Source organism: Capsicum annuum, chromosome 4, assembly GCF_002878395.1.
Source record: "Capsicum annuum cultivar UCD-10X-F1 chromosome 4, UCD10Xv1.1, whole genome shotgun sequence".
Taxonomy (NCBI): Eukaryota; Viridiplantae; Streptophyta; class Magnoliopsida; order Solanales; family Solanaceae; genus Capsicum; species Capsicum annuum.
Genome location: NC_061114.1, coordinates 220,018,262 through 220,035,927, shown reverse-complemented (window position 1 = coordinate 220,035,927; position 17,666 = coordinate 220,018,262). Strand labels below are relative to the sequence as shown.

The following is a 17,666-nucleotide window of genomic DNA, read 5'->3' as shown; positions in this document are numbered from 1 at the left end:
GAGAAGAGAGACGGTTGATTGGAAAAGAGAGGGGTGTGGGCTGATTTGTATTTTTGAAAAGATTAGAAAGTTTTAAAAATATTAATCAAGTCCACAATTAACTTAATAAAGTTTTCTAATTATGTTTGACCCTTTAAGTTGGTCAATATCATCAATCTTTCTTTCAAGACTTAAAGACATATTTCATTTTCTCTAGAAACTAATTGGTGGAGCCCATTATAAGTTTAGAAATTCACAGTCCACTGTATTTGTATTTAACAATTAGCTACTCCATAAAAACCAATGTGAAGTGAAGTTTAAAGTAACTGGTAATGTTTTCGTCACGCACACCACCTAAAAAAACATGAGGAAAATCTAAACGGGTTTTAATTACATACATTGGCTCAGAAAATTCAAGATGATATCTTTCTGTCTCACTATTTGAAAATAAGTTAACAAAGAACTTCCTATTTATTTTCTTTTTCAATAATTAGATATGAGTAGTTTGTGAGCATGGGACCAACCCCAATTTTCTGTTAGAATTTTTGCCCTGATTTTCTTACTATATTTAAGTTTTATTTTTTCTTAGAAGGAAAATAAAAGTTATCATAATTACTTTTACTTTTCCTGAAAGAAAAAATATAATTTTTTTCCATATTTGGCTAACCTCTTTCTTGAAGGAAAAGTTTTTTAACTTTATAAATAGAAGACCCCTCTTCTCATACCTAAACACAATAGCATCCACAATGTGGTCGTTAAAAGAGTTTAGTTTAGGGGAGATTTCTTCCAATAGATTTTAAGTTTTTCAATATCAGTTTTCAATATGTAGGTCATTTGACCACCCATATCAATAATATTTTTTTAGTATTATATTTTTATTTGTCATCTGAATTATCACCGTCTTGGTTTGTAAACTTTAAGCTTCCGCATGACGCCCTCTCAATTTTGAACCCAACAAGTGGTATCAGAGCTTATGGTTAAATGGTCCAATGGTGTGGTGAGACGAGATTAAACAGGTTCAAAGCGGTTTCAAAATCAAGCTGCAAAAATTTGGGCGATAATGAATATTTTTGTCAAACTACATGTGGAGAACAAGTTTCAACCATATTTTCAACACGCCTGCCGTTGCATCTTTAAAAATGAAAATAAAATATTGCTTTTAAACCAATTTTTAACCATGATATTTTAAACCTTATTTTTAACCATGGCAAGCAACAGTTATGAAGATTATATCAAGAACGAGTTCATGCACGTGAGATGAAGAGAAGACGGATCAAGTGAAGATAATCAAGCCAAAAAAGGGAGATTTGTTAGGGTTTTTGCCCTGATTTTCTTACTATATTTAAGTTTTATTTTTTTTAGAAGAAAAATAAAAGTTATCATAATTACTTTTACTTTTCTTGAAAGAAGAAATATAATTTTTTTTTCCATATTTGGCTAACCTCTTTCTTGAAGGAAAGGTTTTGAAACTTTATAAATAGAAGACCCTCTTCTCATACCTAAACACAATAACATCCACAATATAGTCGTTAAAAGAGTTTGGTTTTGGGGGAGATTTCTCCCAATAGATTTTAAGTTTTTCAATATTAGTTTTCAATAGATTGGTCGTTTGACCATCCATGACGTCCTCTCGATTTCAAACCCAACATTTTCGTTTGCAGAAATTGCATGATTTGTCCATCAAATGATATGGTCATTAATTTTTGTTCTTTAGATGATTTTGATCTTTAACTGAGACAACAAAATACATCACTGGCCTACAACGAAATTAAAGTTGAGGCCTTAAAATTCAATTGTATTTTTTATGAAGTTTATTATAGTCAAGTTGTTTAGTCTTTCTTCATACATAATATTTTAGATTTATCAAACTTTTATAATTCTTTGCTCTTATATAAAAAAATTATATTTTCTATAAATAATATCAGTATATTTTTTAAAAATAATGATTATAACTTATTATTAGCTTACAAAAATGAGACCCCACAAATTTAAAGGATTAAAGCAATTGCTTTGTTTCTTTAAGCCTGCAGAGACGTCTATGGTCTTTAAATCATGTCCTTCATAGTCGAACTTATTTCTATCAGAGCATTAGTTCTTTAACGGCGAGGAACGTAACTTGTGAAATATTACAAGCATAAATATAGACTTATATCTAAAATTTATAAATAATATAAGTAATTTGTACTTCTCATTATAACTTAATAAAAAGTTTTTATACTCTTGACATATTTAACAACCAAAGTTTCAAAAGCCTTATCTATATCTATATCTATAATCTATAATCTATATCTATCTATAATCTATAATCTATAATATATTAAAAGTGTGAAGACCTTAAAAAAGTGATTTGAACTTTTTGTCCTTCATTAAAAGACTCGGCAATAGATAAAACTGTCATTTACAATTTTACTAAATTATTATTTAATTATTTTATAATATTTTAGGTGTCCTGCTAAAAATTGGTTATTAAATATTTTATTATTTAAACATAATAAAAATTACTATTAATTTTGAGTGATTAATTTATATTTGAGGAATTATGTATTAATCTTTCACAAAAAAAAAAGGCCTTTATGTAACAAAATACTACTTAAGTAGTAACTTTTTCACCGAATTTGTAAGACTCTTTTCAATAATAACTTAACAAAAATAGGTAGGTTATTTTGGCAAGAATTTTACTTAAAATGGAAAACAAATTAAGTAAATTCTCTTTTTTAAAGTTAGCATCCAAGTATTCGTCTCTTTGCTTTTCTATTTAATTTGTAATTTCGTTGCACTTTAAATTTCTTTTATTAGTTTGTTTGTTGCTTTTAAATGTTGTTTTAGTTGCCTAACTATGTGATTTTAATGTGTGATTTGTGATAGTTTGAGATTCTATCCTTATTTTTTGAGATTTTGTTATAATTTATGTTTGATAGGTTGTGACCTCGCCCGAAAAAATGCGTTAAGGGTGAAAATTTCATTTCAAATTCAAAGCTTCAAAAGAACATGGATAATTGAGGTATAATTTCTACCAATTTAAATTACCATACGATTTATTATTTTCGAAATTTAGCTGATCTATCGATATCTACATTTATTATTTAGAAGAAAATTATTCCCTCAATATTTTTTTGTCAATCATATGTGGGTTAATTTATTAGTCACAAAGAAATTGAGGTTAACGTTTTCAATATGTATCATATGATTTTGTCGTAAGTGTATCGGGTAAATATTTACATTTAATTATGTACTTTCTTCTATTAAAGACATATATAATATTGATTTTGAGTAATTGAAGAGTGTAAAATATTTGTCCATGTACGACCAATAGTTGTAGCAAGGTAGTAAAGTGATGCTGGACGAGATCGAAAGATAATAGCATGTTCTTACAGAGTGTTTTGTTATTTGCACTCTCTTAATTTTTCTCCCTTTCTGTTATATTTCATATCATGAATATTAGTCTCAGCCCTAAAATGGATTATAGAGTACTAATAATATTTTTGTTTAAATTTAATATGGCGTATAGGTATGACAAATGCTCCTCTGTAACTTAATTTTTCTGTACATCTTTTTCTTTGATGAGCAGAAATTTTTAATTCATTAAATTTTTCATTGTATATATATAAGTTTATTGACTAAGATGAAATAATTATAGTGTCAAATTATATCTTTTAAATAGATATAACATTATTGCTATTTTTAAATAATTTTATTTATTTATATATATTTTTATTTATCAACTCGAGACTCACGTGCAAAGCACATACACTTGACTAGTATGGTGCAAATGTCTAGTGAAATTAAATCTTTCTTTGAACTCATTCTTTTGATCAAAATTAAAGTTATATACTAAGGTAATTGGAACATGGAACATTAATGTAAAGATAGGAATATTTTGAGCAAAAAAATGAATGGTATGTAAGTGTAATTAGAGTGTTTTGATAGGAAGAATGTGTATATATATATATATATATATATATATATTAAAAATGTGAAGTGCCTTAGAAAAGTGATTTGAACTTTTTGTCATTTATTAAAAGACTTTTCTTTAGATAAAACTGTCTTTTCACTATTTTTTTAATTTATTATTTAATTATTTTTTATTATATTAACTAAACTTCCTAAAATATATGGTAGTAGAATTAATTAATATTTTTCTTTCTACTAGACTTCATAAAATATATGGGACTCCTAAAACATATGGTAGAAAAATTAATTAATATTTTTCTTTCTATTGTTCGGTTAGAAAAATACTCCTAAAATAAGACTCTATTAAGGAAATACTTCTATAAATATTGAGATACGTTAAACTAGAGAACAAACTGATTTGCTTATTGGGAGAATATAATTGATGTTCATCTAACTTGATTCGATTGAATGTATAGACTGGTGGATACTTGATTTTCTAACCCTCAACTTCTTCACTATTTTTGTCAGCATAATAGAATTCAACATGTATGTGTATATATATCTTCTTTGTTTTCATTCAAAATCATTCTTTAGGGTCAAAATTTTCACTCAGACAAAAGTTAGTCGGATCAAAATTGAAGCTTTGTGTTCACGATTATATTTTTTTTTTATAGTTTACAGGTCGTAGATGAATGTCGGTTAGCTTTGAAGAATTTCTTGTGTAAAGGTTATGTTTAATTGTATTATTTTGATATCTTTATTATCTTATTGCTTTATTTTAATTTACAGATGCTAGATGAATGTGGGCCGGTTTTGAAATTTTTTTTAGGTAAAGGTTAAGTTTAATTGTAATATCGTAATATCTCAATTAGTTTGTTATTTTGTGGTAGTTTACAGTTCGTAGATGAATCTCGATCGGCTTTGAGAAATTTTGTGTGTAAAATTTAAGTTTAATTGTATTATTTTGATACCACTTTTATCGTATTATTTTGTTGCAGTTTACAGGTGATAGATAAATGTTGGTCGGCTTTGAGGAATTTTTTTATGTAAAGGTTAGATTTAGTTGTATTAATTTTATATCTCTATTATCGTATTATTTTGTTATTGTTTACAGGTGGTAGATGAGTGTCGGACGACTTTGAAAATATTTTGTGTAAATATTAGATTTAATTGTATTATTTTGATGTCTCTATCATTATATTATTTTGTTGCAATTTACAGATGGTAGATAAATGTCAATCGACTTTTAAAAATATTTTTGATAAATAATAGGTTTAATAAATAAATTCTCCATCTTTACATACTCAAAAGTTATAAAATTTAATTATTATATTCATCTTCATTTAAAAAAATATTTTATTTAGTGTAATGTTTGAACTCATTAAAGTGAGGTACACGCGCAAAGCGCGTACACCTAAACTAATATCGACAAATGATGGAGGGCATATATTTTAAGAGAATTAATTATTTTTATGATCCATTTCAAATATTTTTGAAATTATATATCAAGATAATAAAATTAACGCACAATATTTGAAAATAAAGTATTTTTATAAAACTATGTTTTTCTTTTCCTTAAATTTTGCTCAAACACAACTACAAAGAAGCCCCAAAATAACCAAAATATAAAAAAAAAAAATTATGAATGTTCAAAAGTCAGATCTTAAAGAGACATGCAAGTGGAGTGTGAAAAGCCAGACCTTAAAAACTAATAGCGTCCTTACATTAGGAATATACTGGTCGCTTTCAATTTGTTTAACCTATGTATTTTTTTTACTCTATCAATTCTTTAATTTCAACTTTAAACATAAAACATTTAATTATAAGATTAAATGATATTTTAGTACCATCAAACTTTTTTTATAGTGATAATAATTTTTTAAAAATTTCATGACTGCTATAGAGCAATATATGTATATTGACCTTCGACGTTCACATCTCATTTATCTACAATAAACAACAAAATTCAAAAAAATATGAATAGAAAAAAATAAATATTAGTAGTCTTTTCCCGTGAAGATGTTGTTATGAATAGAATGTCGTTATCAAGAAGTACCCACGTTGTTTTAAAAAGAATGACCTACTTTTTTTTTTATTCTATTTCAAAAAAGTGTCCCTTTCTTCTTTTAACAATACTTTAATTCTAGGCAAAATAACCTTCTAGACCCTTGTACTACGTCGGTTTTGTAAGTTGGATACTTCTACTTACATATTTATCATCTGCCCCCCTGAACCCACTAAAAAACAACATTTTAAATCTTTTTTTGGTGAGTGTAACACACTCTCCCCATGTCAGCTGTCACGTCCGCTTCATCTACCACGTCATCTGCCACGTCATTTAAAAAAAAAGATAAGAAAAAAATTATTACATTAAATTTCAAGTCATTTTTAAAATGCTAAATAACAAATTAAATGTTAAAATTAATTTAATTAAATAAGAAAAATTTATAATTGTAGAAAAATTTGAATAATCATGTTTTTATTTTTGCTTAAAAATTAAACATCAAATTTATTCCAAATAATTAAAATTCTTCTCCAACTAGTTTAAATTTTTAACTATAAATTCATATATACAAACATAATAAATTTTAGATTTTTAAATTTGAATATCTTTAAAAAATTCACAAAAAGTTTAATTTTTTTTCAAGCAAAATTCACTAATTTTTTTTCAATATTCACTATCACTCACTTTCAATTCAAATTTAAATTTTAATCCCCCCAAAAAAAGATTTAAAATTTAAATTTTTATTCAAAAAGAAAATGAAAAGAATTGAATTGAGGGAAAATTAAAATAAAAAATAAAAAGTGAAGGTAGTGGTGGGGGGCTGGAAGAGTGTTGGGGTGGGGTGTGGGGGCTGAAAGGGGCTGGGGGTGGGTGGGGACGGGGCTGGAAAGGGCTGGGTAGGGTGTGGAGGGTGGGGACGAGTTGGGGTAGGGAAGGGCTGGAGGTAGGGTGGGATGGGGCTGGGTGGGGTGTGGGGGTGGAGACGGGCTGGGGTGGGGTGGAGAGGGAAAAAATATTTTTATTTTTTTTAATTTTTAAAAATATTTTTAAAATTTTAAAAATATTTTTAAATTTAAAAAGATAGAGGAAATAAAGACCTTTTTTTTAATTTTAATATTATTTTTATTTTAATTAATTATTCTAATGTAAAATTGGCCAAAAATTAATCCCCACTCGCACCCCCAGGCGAGTGACCACACTCTCTTTGTCCTAGTCACCATTTCAATGCCAAATAGGCAAGGTCAACAGTCAAAGGGTGCAAAATATTATTTTTTAATGGGTTCAAGGGTCTAGATGACAAACGTGTTAGTAAAAGTGTCCAACTTACAAGACCGACATAGTACAGGGGTCCAAAAGGTCATTTTGCCTTAATTTTAACTTTCCATATCATATGTTTAAGAACACAAGATTAAATGACATTTTGATATATTTGATCCAATTTTAATTTAAGATCAAAAGATTTAAAAGTCTTTTTTACTTTTTTTAAACTCCATATCAAGTCACAGTAAGTCATTCTTTTTAAAACGGATGGAGTAAAATATAACATGAAAAAATAGTTTTGAAAAAAATTAAACTGCTGTAGTTAAATATTGTTATAAAGATATCTGATTATATATTTAATATATTTTTAATTTAAAATACAAAATTTTAAAATTTTATTTATTTTCTTTAAACACAAAAGTAAAACAGATCAATCATCTCTTTAAAACGAAGGGAGTATCTTTTCGGCCACTGAAAAAGCCTCTATAGTCAGTAGTTTTACCAAATTGCACCAGTATATTTAATGTAAAAAGATGCAAAGGAGGGCCATGAGAGAATAATACTAATAATACACTGGGTTTGTTGTTGTTGTTTTCACATGACATGTTTAAGAGCAGAATCAGAAAGTTGGCACATTATACTATGCCCCCTCCAGATATGTTTGTTGTTTCTGTTTGGAATTTGATCATGTACATATTATTATGGTTTAGTTTTGCATTTCTTGTAAAATGGAATTTTTTGAATTGGTGATTCAAGGTATGTTGGAGTTGGTGATTCTGAAGATATACAACTATTCTACTATTTTATTAAGTCAGAGTAAAATCCAGAATCAAACCCTCTTATAGTTTGGTTCGTTGGAGGCCCTGGTTGCTCTGCTTTATATGCCATAAGCTATGAGTTTGGTATGTTGTATGAGTTTAAGTTCTACGAACTGACTTTGTAAAAATATTTTAGAAAAGATAAAAGTATGTGGTAAATGTTTATCGGTAACCTAGTAAAAATTGGGGAGAGGTGATTAAACGGGACATAACGTAGTTACCATTTATCAAGGACATGATCTTAGATAGAAGGTGTACAAAACACGAATTAAGGTAGAAGATTAGAAGGTAGTAGTGCGTCCATTCTAGTAGGTGCCAGGGGTCTATCCGAAATAGACTCTCTACCTCACCGCTAGGTGCCGGGGGTCTATCCGAAATAGACTCTCTACTGTGCCACTGTGATAGTGATAAGATCTGCATACACGCTATCCTTCCCGACCCCATTTTGTGGGACTACTCAGAGTATGTTGTTGTTGAACTTCCTATGCATGACATGCTAAATTTCACTAAGATTGTAGAGAAGGTAATAAACCTTTGATTTACACCTCCTGGTCACTTATGTTAGGTTCGGAATCGAGAGCATGTCATGCAGAAGCTATATATTAATTGCAAATTATGAGATGATAAATCAGACGACAATGAAAACTAAACTAAAAACATAATATTATTGATATGCTTTGGTCAAGAGACCTACATATTGAAAATCTAATATAGAAAAACATTAAATCTATTGGGAGAAATCTCCCCTGAACAAGACTACTTAAAGTACTATATTGTGGATGTTATTGTGTTGTGGTATAAGAAGAGGGTCTTTTATTTATAGAATTCCAAAACCATTCCTCCAAGAAAGAGGTTTGCCATGGAAAAGTTTTATATTTTCCTTTCAGAAAATTAAAAATAATTATGGTATTATTTTTATTTTTCTTTTAAGAAAAATAAAACTTAAATTTTATAAGAAAATCAGGCAAAAACCCTAACAAATCTCCCCTTTTGACTTGATTTTCTTTATTTGATCCGTCTTCTTCACATCACATGCATGAACTTCGTTCTGATATAATCTTCATAACTGTTGTTTGCCATGATTAAAAATAAAGTTTAAAATATCATGATTAAAAATTTGTTAAAAATTAATATTTTATTTTTAAAGATGCAGCAACACGAATATTGAAAATAAGGTTGAAGTTTGCTCTACACATGTAGTTGGACAAAAATCTTCATTATCATCCAATTAATTGCAAATTGATTAGAACCGCCTTAGACTTGTATTCAACCTCGTTTTACCAAACCACTGTATCTTTAAACCATAGGCTTTAACGCCACTTGTTGGGTTCAAAATCGAGAGTGCGTCATGCGGAAGCTATTAATTGCAAACTATGAGAAGATAAATCAGACGACAAAGAAAACTAAACTAAAAACATAATATTATTGATATGTTTGTTTCAAGAGACCTACATATTGAAAATCTAATATCGAAAAACATTAAACCTATTGTGAGAAATCTCTCTCTAAACAAAACTATTAAAGTACTCTATATTGTGGGTGTTATTATCCTGTGGTATGAGAAAGGAGTCTTCTATTTATAAAGTTCTAAAATCTTTCCTCCAAGAAAGAGGTTTACCTTGGAAAAATTTTATATTTTCCTTTCAGGAAATTAAAAGTAATTATGGTATAACTTAGAAGAAAAATAAAACTTAAATTTTCTAAGATAATCAGGCAACAACCCTAACAAATCTTCCCTTTTTGGCTTGATTTTCTTCATTTGATCCGTCTTCGTCACATTATATGCGCACGAACTTCGTTCTTGATATAATCTTCATAATTGTTGCTTGCCATAGTTAAAAATAAAGTTTAAAATATCATGATTAAAAATTGGTTAAAGATTAATATTTTATTTTTATTTTTAAAGATGCAACAACAGGAATGTTGAAGATATGATTGAAACTTGTTCTACACATGTAGTTGGACAAAAATCTTTATTATCATCCAATTGATTGCAAATTGATTAGAATCGCCTTAGACTTGTATTTAACCTCGTTTTATCAAACCACTGAATCTTTGAACCGTAGGCTTTAATACCACTTGTTGGGTTCGAAATCGAGAGAACGTCATGCGGAAGCTATTAATTGCAAACTATGAGATGATAAATAGACGATAAAGAAAACTAAACTAAAAACATAATATTATTAATATGCTTTGGTCAAGAAACCTACATATTGAAAATCTAATGTCGATAAATATTAAACCTATTATGAGAAATCTCCCCCTAAACCAGACTATTAAAGTACTACATATTGTGGATGCTATTGTGTTGTAGTATGAGAAGGGGTCTTCTATTTATAAAGTTCCAAAAGTCCAAAACCTTTACTCAAAGAAAGAAGTTTGTCAAATGTGAAATTTTTTTATATCATTCTTTTAGGAAATTAAAATTAATTGTGTTAACTTAAATTTAGTAAGAAAATCCGTGTAAAAACACTAACTTAAACTAGAACACCATAAATAAAAGTATAGTAGCTGACTTGAATCATGAAAGTTTCTAGCTTTTTACAAGCTCTTATGTTACTTCTGACCTTATTAGCCCTATGATATGAAGGACCAATATTGTTTGAGCCAGTGGAATACAATGGGAGTTTCCCAAAATTTGTACGGAATCCTTGTGCATGGCAAAGGTGAGAGTATTTGATTCTGAAATTGTACTTTGTAATGTATAATTCAAGATTGTGTTGAAAGCATCACAGATTTATTTAGGTGGCAAACTTTCTTTTCATTGATTCACCGGTGGGCACTGGATTTTCCTACGCAAGAACTCCAGCAGATAAACACTCAGATGATTTACGAGCAACTTATCATGCATATCAATTCCTTCCGAATGTAATTACTTAGTTTCTCCGTCAAAGGAAAACAACTTTATTAACTACCCTGTTGTTTTATGAGTACTATTTTGACTAATATTTTTGCAGTGGTTCGTCGATCACCACGAATTCTTAAACAATCTATTGTATGTTGGTGGAGAGTCATATTTGGGCAGGACTGTTCCCATCATTACTCAAAACATAGCAATTCGTAAGACTCTATTTGTCCTCGCTCCTCCAATTAGTCACTTTTTTATTTTTGGTTTAGTCCTATGCTTTATAACATCTTAACCCTTGTGATAATGCAGATAATGAAATGCAAAAAAAAAACATTTATCAATCTTAAGGTTTGCCATTTTCTCATACCAACTCACAACTCTAATGACAAAAAATATTTGGAACGTTTGTTGATGCGCAAAATGTGTGACCTACTTTATGTCGTCAAATGGTTTCAGGGATATATACTCGGAAATCCAATGACTTAGTATGGTGAAGCCAATTATCGGATTCCATTTGCTCATGGAATGGGACTTATTTCTGATGAACTATATGAGGTTGGGTTTTATTTGATGTTCTATCTGTGCTATCATCAACTTAAACGTAACTAGACTTACTTTTTCTGAAACAGTCCTTGATGACAAAGTGTAACGGAGACTACTTGACTCCAAATCAAAGCAATACATTCTGTTTGCAAGATGTTGAGACATTTAAAGAGGTTGAATTCTATCTGCACTAAAATTATATGTATATCCTCCTCTGCAAGTTTGTTAAAATAGTACCGACCTTTTTATGCAACTTATTGAAGAAGTTAATAATTTACATATCTTGGAGCCCGAATGTAACCCGAAGCCACACTTAATGTTTGGCCAAAGAAGATCTCTTGATGAAAAGTTTCATCAACCCAACAATACTCGACAACTTAAATGTCGTGTGAGTATTTACAAAGTAATTGCATTCTTTATCTCTAAAATGCTCACAAGAACTTACAAGCTGCAATTGCTTTAGGAAGATTGGTACATAAACTCTAATCAGTGGGCTAATGATGCTCAAGTTCAAGAGGCCCTAAACATCCGGAAGGTATGACAAAAGGATGTTACACAATACTAAACGAATTTATGTTACGTTTTAGTTGACAATGCGTAGAGCTTAAACTCAAACTGAAATATCACCAAAATACTCCTTTTGATAACAGGGCTTTATTGGAAAATGGGCGCGATGTAGACATTCTGTATTTTCATACTATAAAATAAAGGTCACGAATACCATACCATATCATGCAAGCCTCAGTAGCAAAGGTTACAGACAGGTTGAGTAGAGAAATATTTATTCTGTTTAGAACATTGGAATGACTATAAACAGAAATAGTTAAACTAATAAGTTCTCAATATTGTTTTTGAATTGAGCAATGGAGATCATGACAAGCAAGTTCCTTTCCAATCAACTATCACATGGATAAAATCTCTTAACTACTCCATTGTTGACGATGTTAGCCCATATGTTATTGGGCCTTTAGTTTATGGACCTTTAGGTTATTGGCTATGTATATATAGCCTACTTTTGTTTAGTTAGTTTCAAGCTTTTCAAATTATATTGTAAACCTTAGCCTTTCTTCAAACAGAAAAATCATTGGAAGGCTCAGTGTCCGTTGTTACTTAACAAGGTCAAACAGCCTCAATCTGGGCAGCAACAGAAATATGGGCAGCAAAAGTCTCCGTCACGCTCCTCTGGTGCTCCTCCGTGGTCATCTCGTCCTCCACAGTTCGCTGCTGCTGCACCATCTGTAGATGTTGAGTCTGTTAGAACTATGCCACCTTCTGCGTTGGATCCCCAGGTTTTCGAACAGTTCAGACAGTTCTTCGTTTCTAATCCTACGGCCATGTCAGCATCTATGTCTCATTCGGGTTCAGTTTCTTCTAGTACCTCAGGTATTCCTTCCTCCTTGTGGATATTGGATTCTGGTGCGTCTCATCACATGTCCCCTCATTTGTCATCGTTTGGTTCTTTGTCACCCATTTCACCAATCTCTGTTATGTCCGCGAGTGCTGTACCTATGTCAGTCGAGGGTGTTGGTTCTGTTACTACCCCTCACATTGTCCTCTCTGATGTTTATTACATTCCCAAACTTGCTTTAAATCTTGTTTCGGTCAGTTAGTTGTGTAAGGCTGGTAATTGGGTGTTTTTTTCTGATTCTGTTTGTGTTATACAGGACCAACACACTCAGAGGGTGATTGGGACCGGCCGTAGGTTGGGGGAACTCTATGTCTTGGAGAATCTCAAAGTGTCTGTAGTTGCTGCCTCTAGCATAGATTTATCTTCTTTTCGTTTGAGTCCTTTGTCTTCTCAGTTTTATCTTTGGCATTCCAGATTAGGACATGTGTCAGTTTCACGTTTACGTTTTTTGGTCTCTAGTGGTGCTTTGGGTCATGTGAACACTAGTGATATTTCAGATTGTAGTGGTTGTAAACTGGCAAAATTTTCTGCCTTACCGTTTAATAAAAGTGTGTCTTATTCTGTTGCTCCTTTTGACATTATTCATTCTGATGTATGGGGACCAGCGCCAGTATCCACTAAGGGTGGATCGACCTATTATGTTTCGTTTATAGATGACTATACTCGTTATACCTGGGTGTATCTTATGAAACGCAGATCTGATTTCTTTGGCATTTACAACAACTTTAGAGCCCTTGTTAAAACACAACATTCAGCTGTGATAAAGTGTTTCAGGTGTGACTTAGGGGGTGAATATACCTCTAATGACTTCACTCAGTTACTTGCCTCTGATGGTACCATACACCAGTCATCTTGTACCGACACTCCTGAGCAGAACGGTCTGGCAGAAAGAAAACATCGTCATATTGTTGAGACAGCACGCTCTTTACTTTTGTCTGCAGAGGTTCCTAGTATTTTTTGGGGAGAAGCAGTTCTAACTGCTGTATATGTGATTAATCGTATTCCTACTGCATTGACTTCAGGGATGTCTCCGTTTGAGAAACTATATGGTCACCCGCCGAATTATTCTGCATTACGAGTTTTTGGATGTACTTGCTTTGTTCTTCGTCCTCATGTTGAACGAAATAAGTTAGGGTCAAAATCAGCTATATGTGTGTTTTTGGGGTATGGTATTGGACAAAAAGGCTATCGTTGCTATGATCCTGTAAGTCAGAAATTATATGTTTCACGACATGTCACTTTTTTGGAACATATTCCTTTTTATTCCATTCCAGCTAAAACTCATGATGTGACAAAGTCAGATATTCGGCTTATTGATCCCTTTGGGATTGACATAGAGGTTCCAGTTCCGGATTCATCCATGCCATCTGGTGTGCCACCTGATAGTGCTTCAGCCTCGCCTGTGCCTGAGTCTGCTCCTTCGACTGTTGAGACTGGAGACCCACCACCTCTGAGGAGGTCTACTCGACCTTGTAAGTCCACCAAACTGCCAGATTTTTACTATTCTACATATTCAGCCTCATTTGCTTCCTTTATTGCAAACATACATCATTTGTCTGAACCTGAGTCGTATAGAGAGGCTGTGTCTGATCCTCTTTGGCAGAATGCTATGGCCGAGGAACTTGCTGCTCTTCATCATACACATACATGGGATTTGGTTACTCTCCCACCTGGTAAGCATGCGATTGGTTGTCGATGGGTGTATAAGATAAAAACAAAATCTGATGGGTCTGTTGAGCGATACAAGGCAAGACTTGTGGCAAAAGGGTATTCACAACAATATGGTATGGATTATGAGGAGACTTTTTCCCCCGTAGCAAAGATGACGACTGTTCGCACTATGATTGCTGTTGCATCCGTTCGACAGTGGAAGATATTTCAGATGGATGTCAAGAATGCTTTTCTGAATGGTGATCTCCACGCGGAAGTTTATATGACTCCTCCCCCAGGTATTGACCACCAGCCAGGTGAAGTTTGTCGGCTTCGAAAAGCTTTATATGGTCTCAAACAAGCCCCTCGTGCTTGGTTTGAGAAATTCTCCACTGTTATTACTTCCCTTGGATTTGTCCCGAGTAACCATGATTCAGCATTGTTTGTTAGATGTACAAGTGCAGGGCGAATTCTATTGTCCTTATATGTAGATGATATGATTATTACTGGTGATGATCATAGTGGTATTGAGTTATTGAAGTATGATTTGGCTCATCGATTTGCAATGAAGGACTTGGGCTTGCTGCGTTATTTTCTGGGTATTGAGGTGGCTCGGTCTAAGAAAGGGTATCTTCTTTCTCAGACTAAGTATATATCTGACTTGTTTACACGGGCGCGTCTTTCTGACAACAGGACTGTAGATACTCCCCTTGAAACCAATGCACGTTACTCTCCTAGTGATGGTGTTCCATTATCAGATCCGAGTCTTTATCGGACTATTGTGGGTAGTTTGGTTTATCTTACGGTTACTCGTCCAGATATAGCACATGCAGTTCATGTTGTTAGCCAGTTTGTTACTGCTCCTACTTCTGTGCACTGGGGAGCTGTACTTCGTATTCTAAGGTATCTTCGTGGCACTCAGTTTCAGAATCTCTTGTTTCCCTCGACGTCATCTCTCGAGTTGCGAGCCTATAGTGATGCTGATTGGGATGGAGATCGCAATGATCGTAAATCCACCACTGGTTTTTGTGTGTTTCTTGGAGACTCTTTAATCTCGTGGAAGAGCAAGAAACAAGATGTTGTCTCTAGATCTTCCACGGAGGCTGAGTATCGTGCTATGGCTGTGACTACATGTGAGATTATTTGGTTACGTTGGCTTCTTGCAGATATGGGGGTTCACATTTCTATGCCTACTCCCCTGCATTGTGATAACAAAAGTGCGGTTCAAATTGCAAAGAATTCTGTCTTCCATGAGCGTACGAAGCACATTGAGATTGATTGTCACTTCACCCGTCATCATTTACAGCTCGGGACCATATCGCTTCCTTTTGTTCCATCGTCTTTGCAGATTGCTGACCTTTTTACGAAGGCTCAGTCGGCGTCTCGATTTCGTTTTTTGTGTGACAAACTCTCAATGCTTATTGCTGTTGCATTGTGAGTTTGAGGGGGGATGTTAGCCCATATGTTATTGGGCCTTTAGTTTATGGACCTTTAGGTTATTGGCTATGTATATATAGCCTACTTTTGTTTAGTTAGTTTCAAGCTTTTCAGATTATATTGTAAACCTTAGCCTTTCTTCCTTTCAATAAAGTTCTATTAACAGACGAATGGCGACCATGGTTCGTTGACAATCAAGTTTCCGGGTTAGTTCTTGATCTAACACATTTTAAAATTCTTGTACACTAGTCATAGACTCCATCAGGTTAAACTCTTTGAACAATTTCAGTTACACGAGAAGCTACTCAAACCGGATGACATTTGCGACAGTGAAGGCAAGTAAACCTCCTTTCAAGCTAAGCTAGTTTCTTTCACTTTGTTTTCAGATAAAAATCTTGCCAAATAATTTTGTGTTTAAAAGCGTCTTTTTTGTTTAACAAGGAGCAGGGCATACTGCACCGGAGTACAAACCTCGTGAATGTCTGGCGATGTTTAGAAGGTGGTTGTCTTACCAACCTTTGTAATCAACAAATATATCACTATCTGTTGGCAAATCTGGCTACTGGACTAGTGAAGTCAGTTCAGATTAGATTTATTTGGAGAAATAAATGTTATTTCCTTCTACGGATACGCAGAATCTGTATATGCAGAACAACAAATTCAACTAGAGTTCAAGTATAAACTGTTGACTAATTCTTCAATAATGTGCAAGTCTTGTTATGGTCCTGTTTTTTAGTTTTAAGTGGAAGTAAGTTTTACTAAGTCAATTTTTGTATTTTTTTCTATTTTTAAGTGGAAGTAAGTTTTACTAAGTCAATTTTTGTATTTTTTCTATTTACTGTTTTACAGAATTAGAGGGCACTTTCTTAGCAGTGTTTTACTCCTACTTCACCACTATCTTTAGTTCCTATATTTTAGGTTTAGTTGTTAAGTTTTAAGCCTATAAAATGGCACTAGGTCGTCTTGTTTTATGTAGTTGAATTGAGAAGTAAAAAAAAAAGGTACGAGTCTTTTCTTTCTCATCAGTTTGTATGCAATTTTACTTTCTTTCTCCTAACAATATTGGTATCAGAGCAGCCAGGTTTCTTCACCTGGGAGCCAGAGAGAGGGTGAGAAAGAGAGATTTTAAAAACGTAAGAGAGAAATCCATCATCTTCAGATAAGAAAAAAATGGCAATGAACACCAATGCAAATTCTCAGCCTCTTCCAATATTTAAAGGGGTGAATTATCAGTTTTGGAGTCTTAAGATTAAGACTCTTTTTAAGTCTCAAGAGCTATGGGACTTGGTGGAGAATGGATTTCCGGACCCGGATGAAGGTCATGCACAACAGCTTCGGGAAAACCGTAGGAAGGATTCGAAGGCATTGTTCTTGATTCAACAATCTCTTCATGATGATATCTTTTCCAGAATTTCAGCAGCGGAGACATCCAATGAAGCTTGGGAAATTTTGCAGAAGGAGTATATAGGAGATAAGAATGTAATTGTAGTTAAATTGCAAACTTTACGTCGTGATTTTGAAACTTTAAGCATGAAAAAGGGTGAATCCGTGCAAGAATATATATGTCGAGTCTCTGCAATTGTTAATCTGATGAAGTTTTATGGAGAAAAAATTACTGATGAAAAGGTTTTGAGGTCTTTAACTAGTAAGTTTGAGCATGTGGTTGCTGCTATCGAAGAATCCAAGAACTTATCTGACTATACGTTTGATGAATTAATGGGTTCTTTATTAGCTCATGAAGATAGGCTAAACAGGTCTTATGAGAAGGTTGAAGAAAAAGCATTCTAGGTGAAAGAGGAGCTTCTTTCCTGCAACAATCCAAAGAAA

General features: G+C 32.5%; 3 protein-coding genes and 1 long non-coding RNA gene across 4 annotated transcripts in view; 3 read left to right on the top strand and 1 right to left on the bottom strand.

Annotated features, from left to right (window-relative positions):
* The window catches only part of LOC107867258 (serine carboxypeptidase-like 17), a 59,065-nt gene that overhangs the window by 25,634 nt on the left and 15,765 nt on the right, over nt 1-17,666 (bottom strand). The window lies entirely within an intron of this gene.
* Nucleotides 7,883-11,148, top strand: LOC107871043 (serine carboxypeptidase-like 18). The gene is made up of 4 exons (XM_047410812.1): nt 7,883-8,037; nt 10,699-10,821; nt 10,911-11,013; nt 11,111-11,148. The coding sequence occupies exons 1-4, from the start codon at nt 8,029-8,031 to the stop codon at nt 11,146-11,148; spliced, it is 273 nt and encodes a 90-aa protein (XP_047266768.1). The 5' UTR covers nt 7,883-8,028.
* LOC124897760 lies at nt 11,232-12,044 on the top strand. Its single transcript, XR_007054701.1, has 3 exons — nt 11,232-11,356; nt 11,431-11,879; nt 11,995-12,044. It is a non-coding gene; the product is annotated as an uncharacterized LOC124897760 (long non-coding RNA).
* On the top strand, nt 14,644-15,672 carry LOC124897758 (uncharacterized mitochondrial protein AtMg00810-like; the record flags this gene model as incomplete). Its single annotated transcript, XM_047411107.1, has 1 exon — nt 14,644-15,672. A coding segment is annotated over one exon (1,029 nt), but the record flags the coding sequence as incomplete, so codon positions are not given.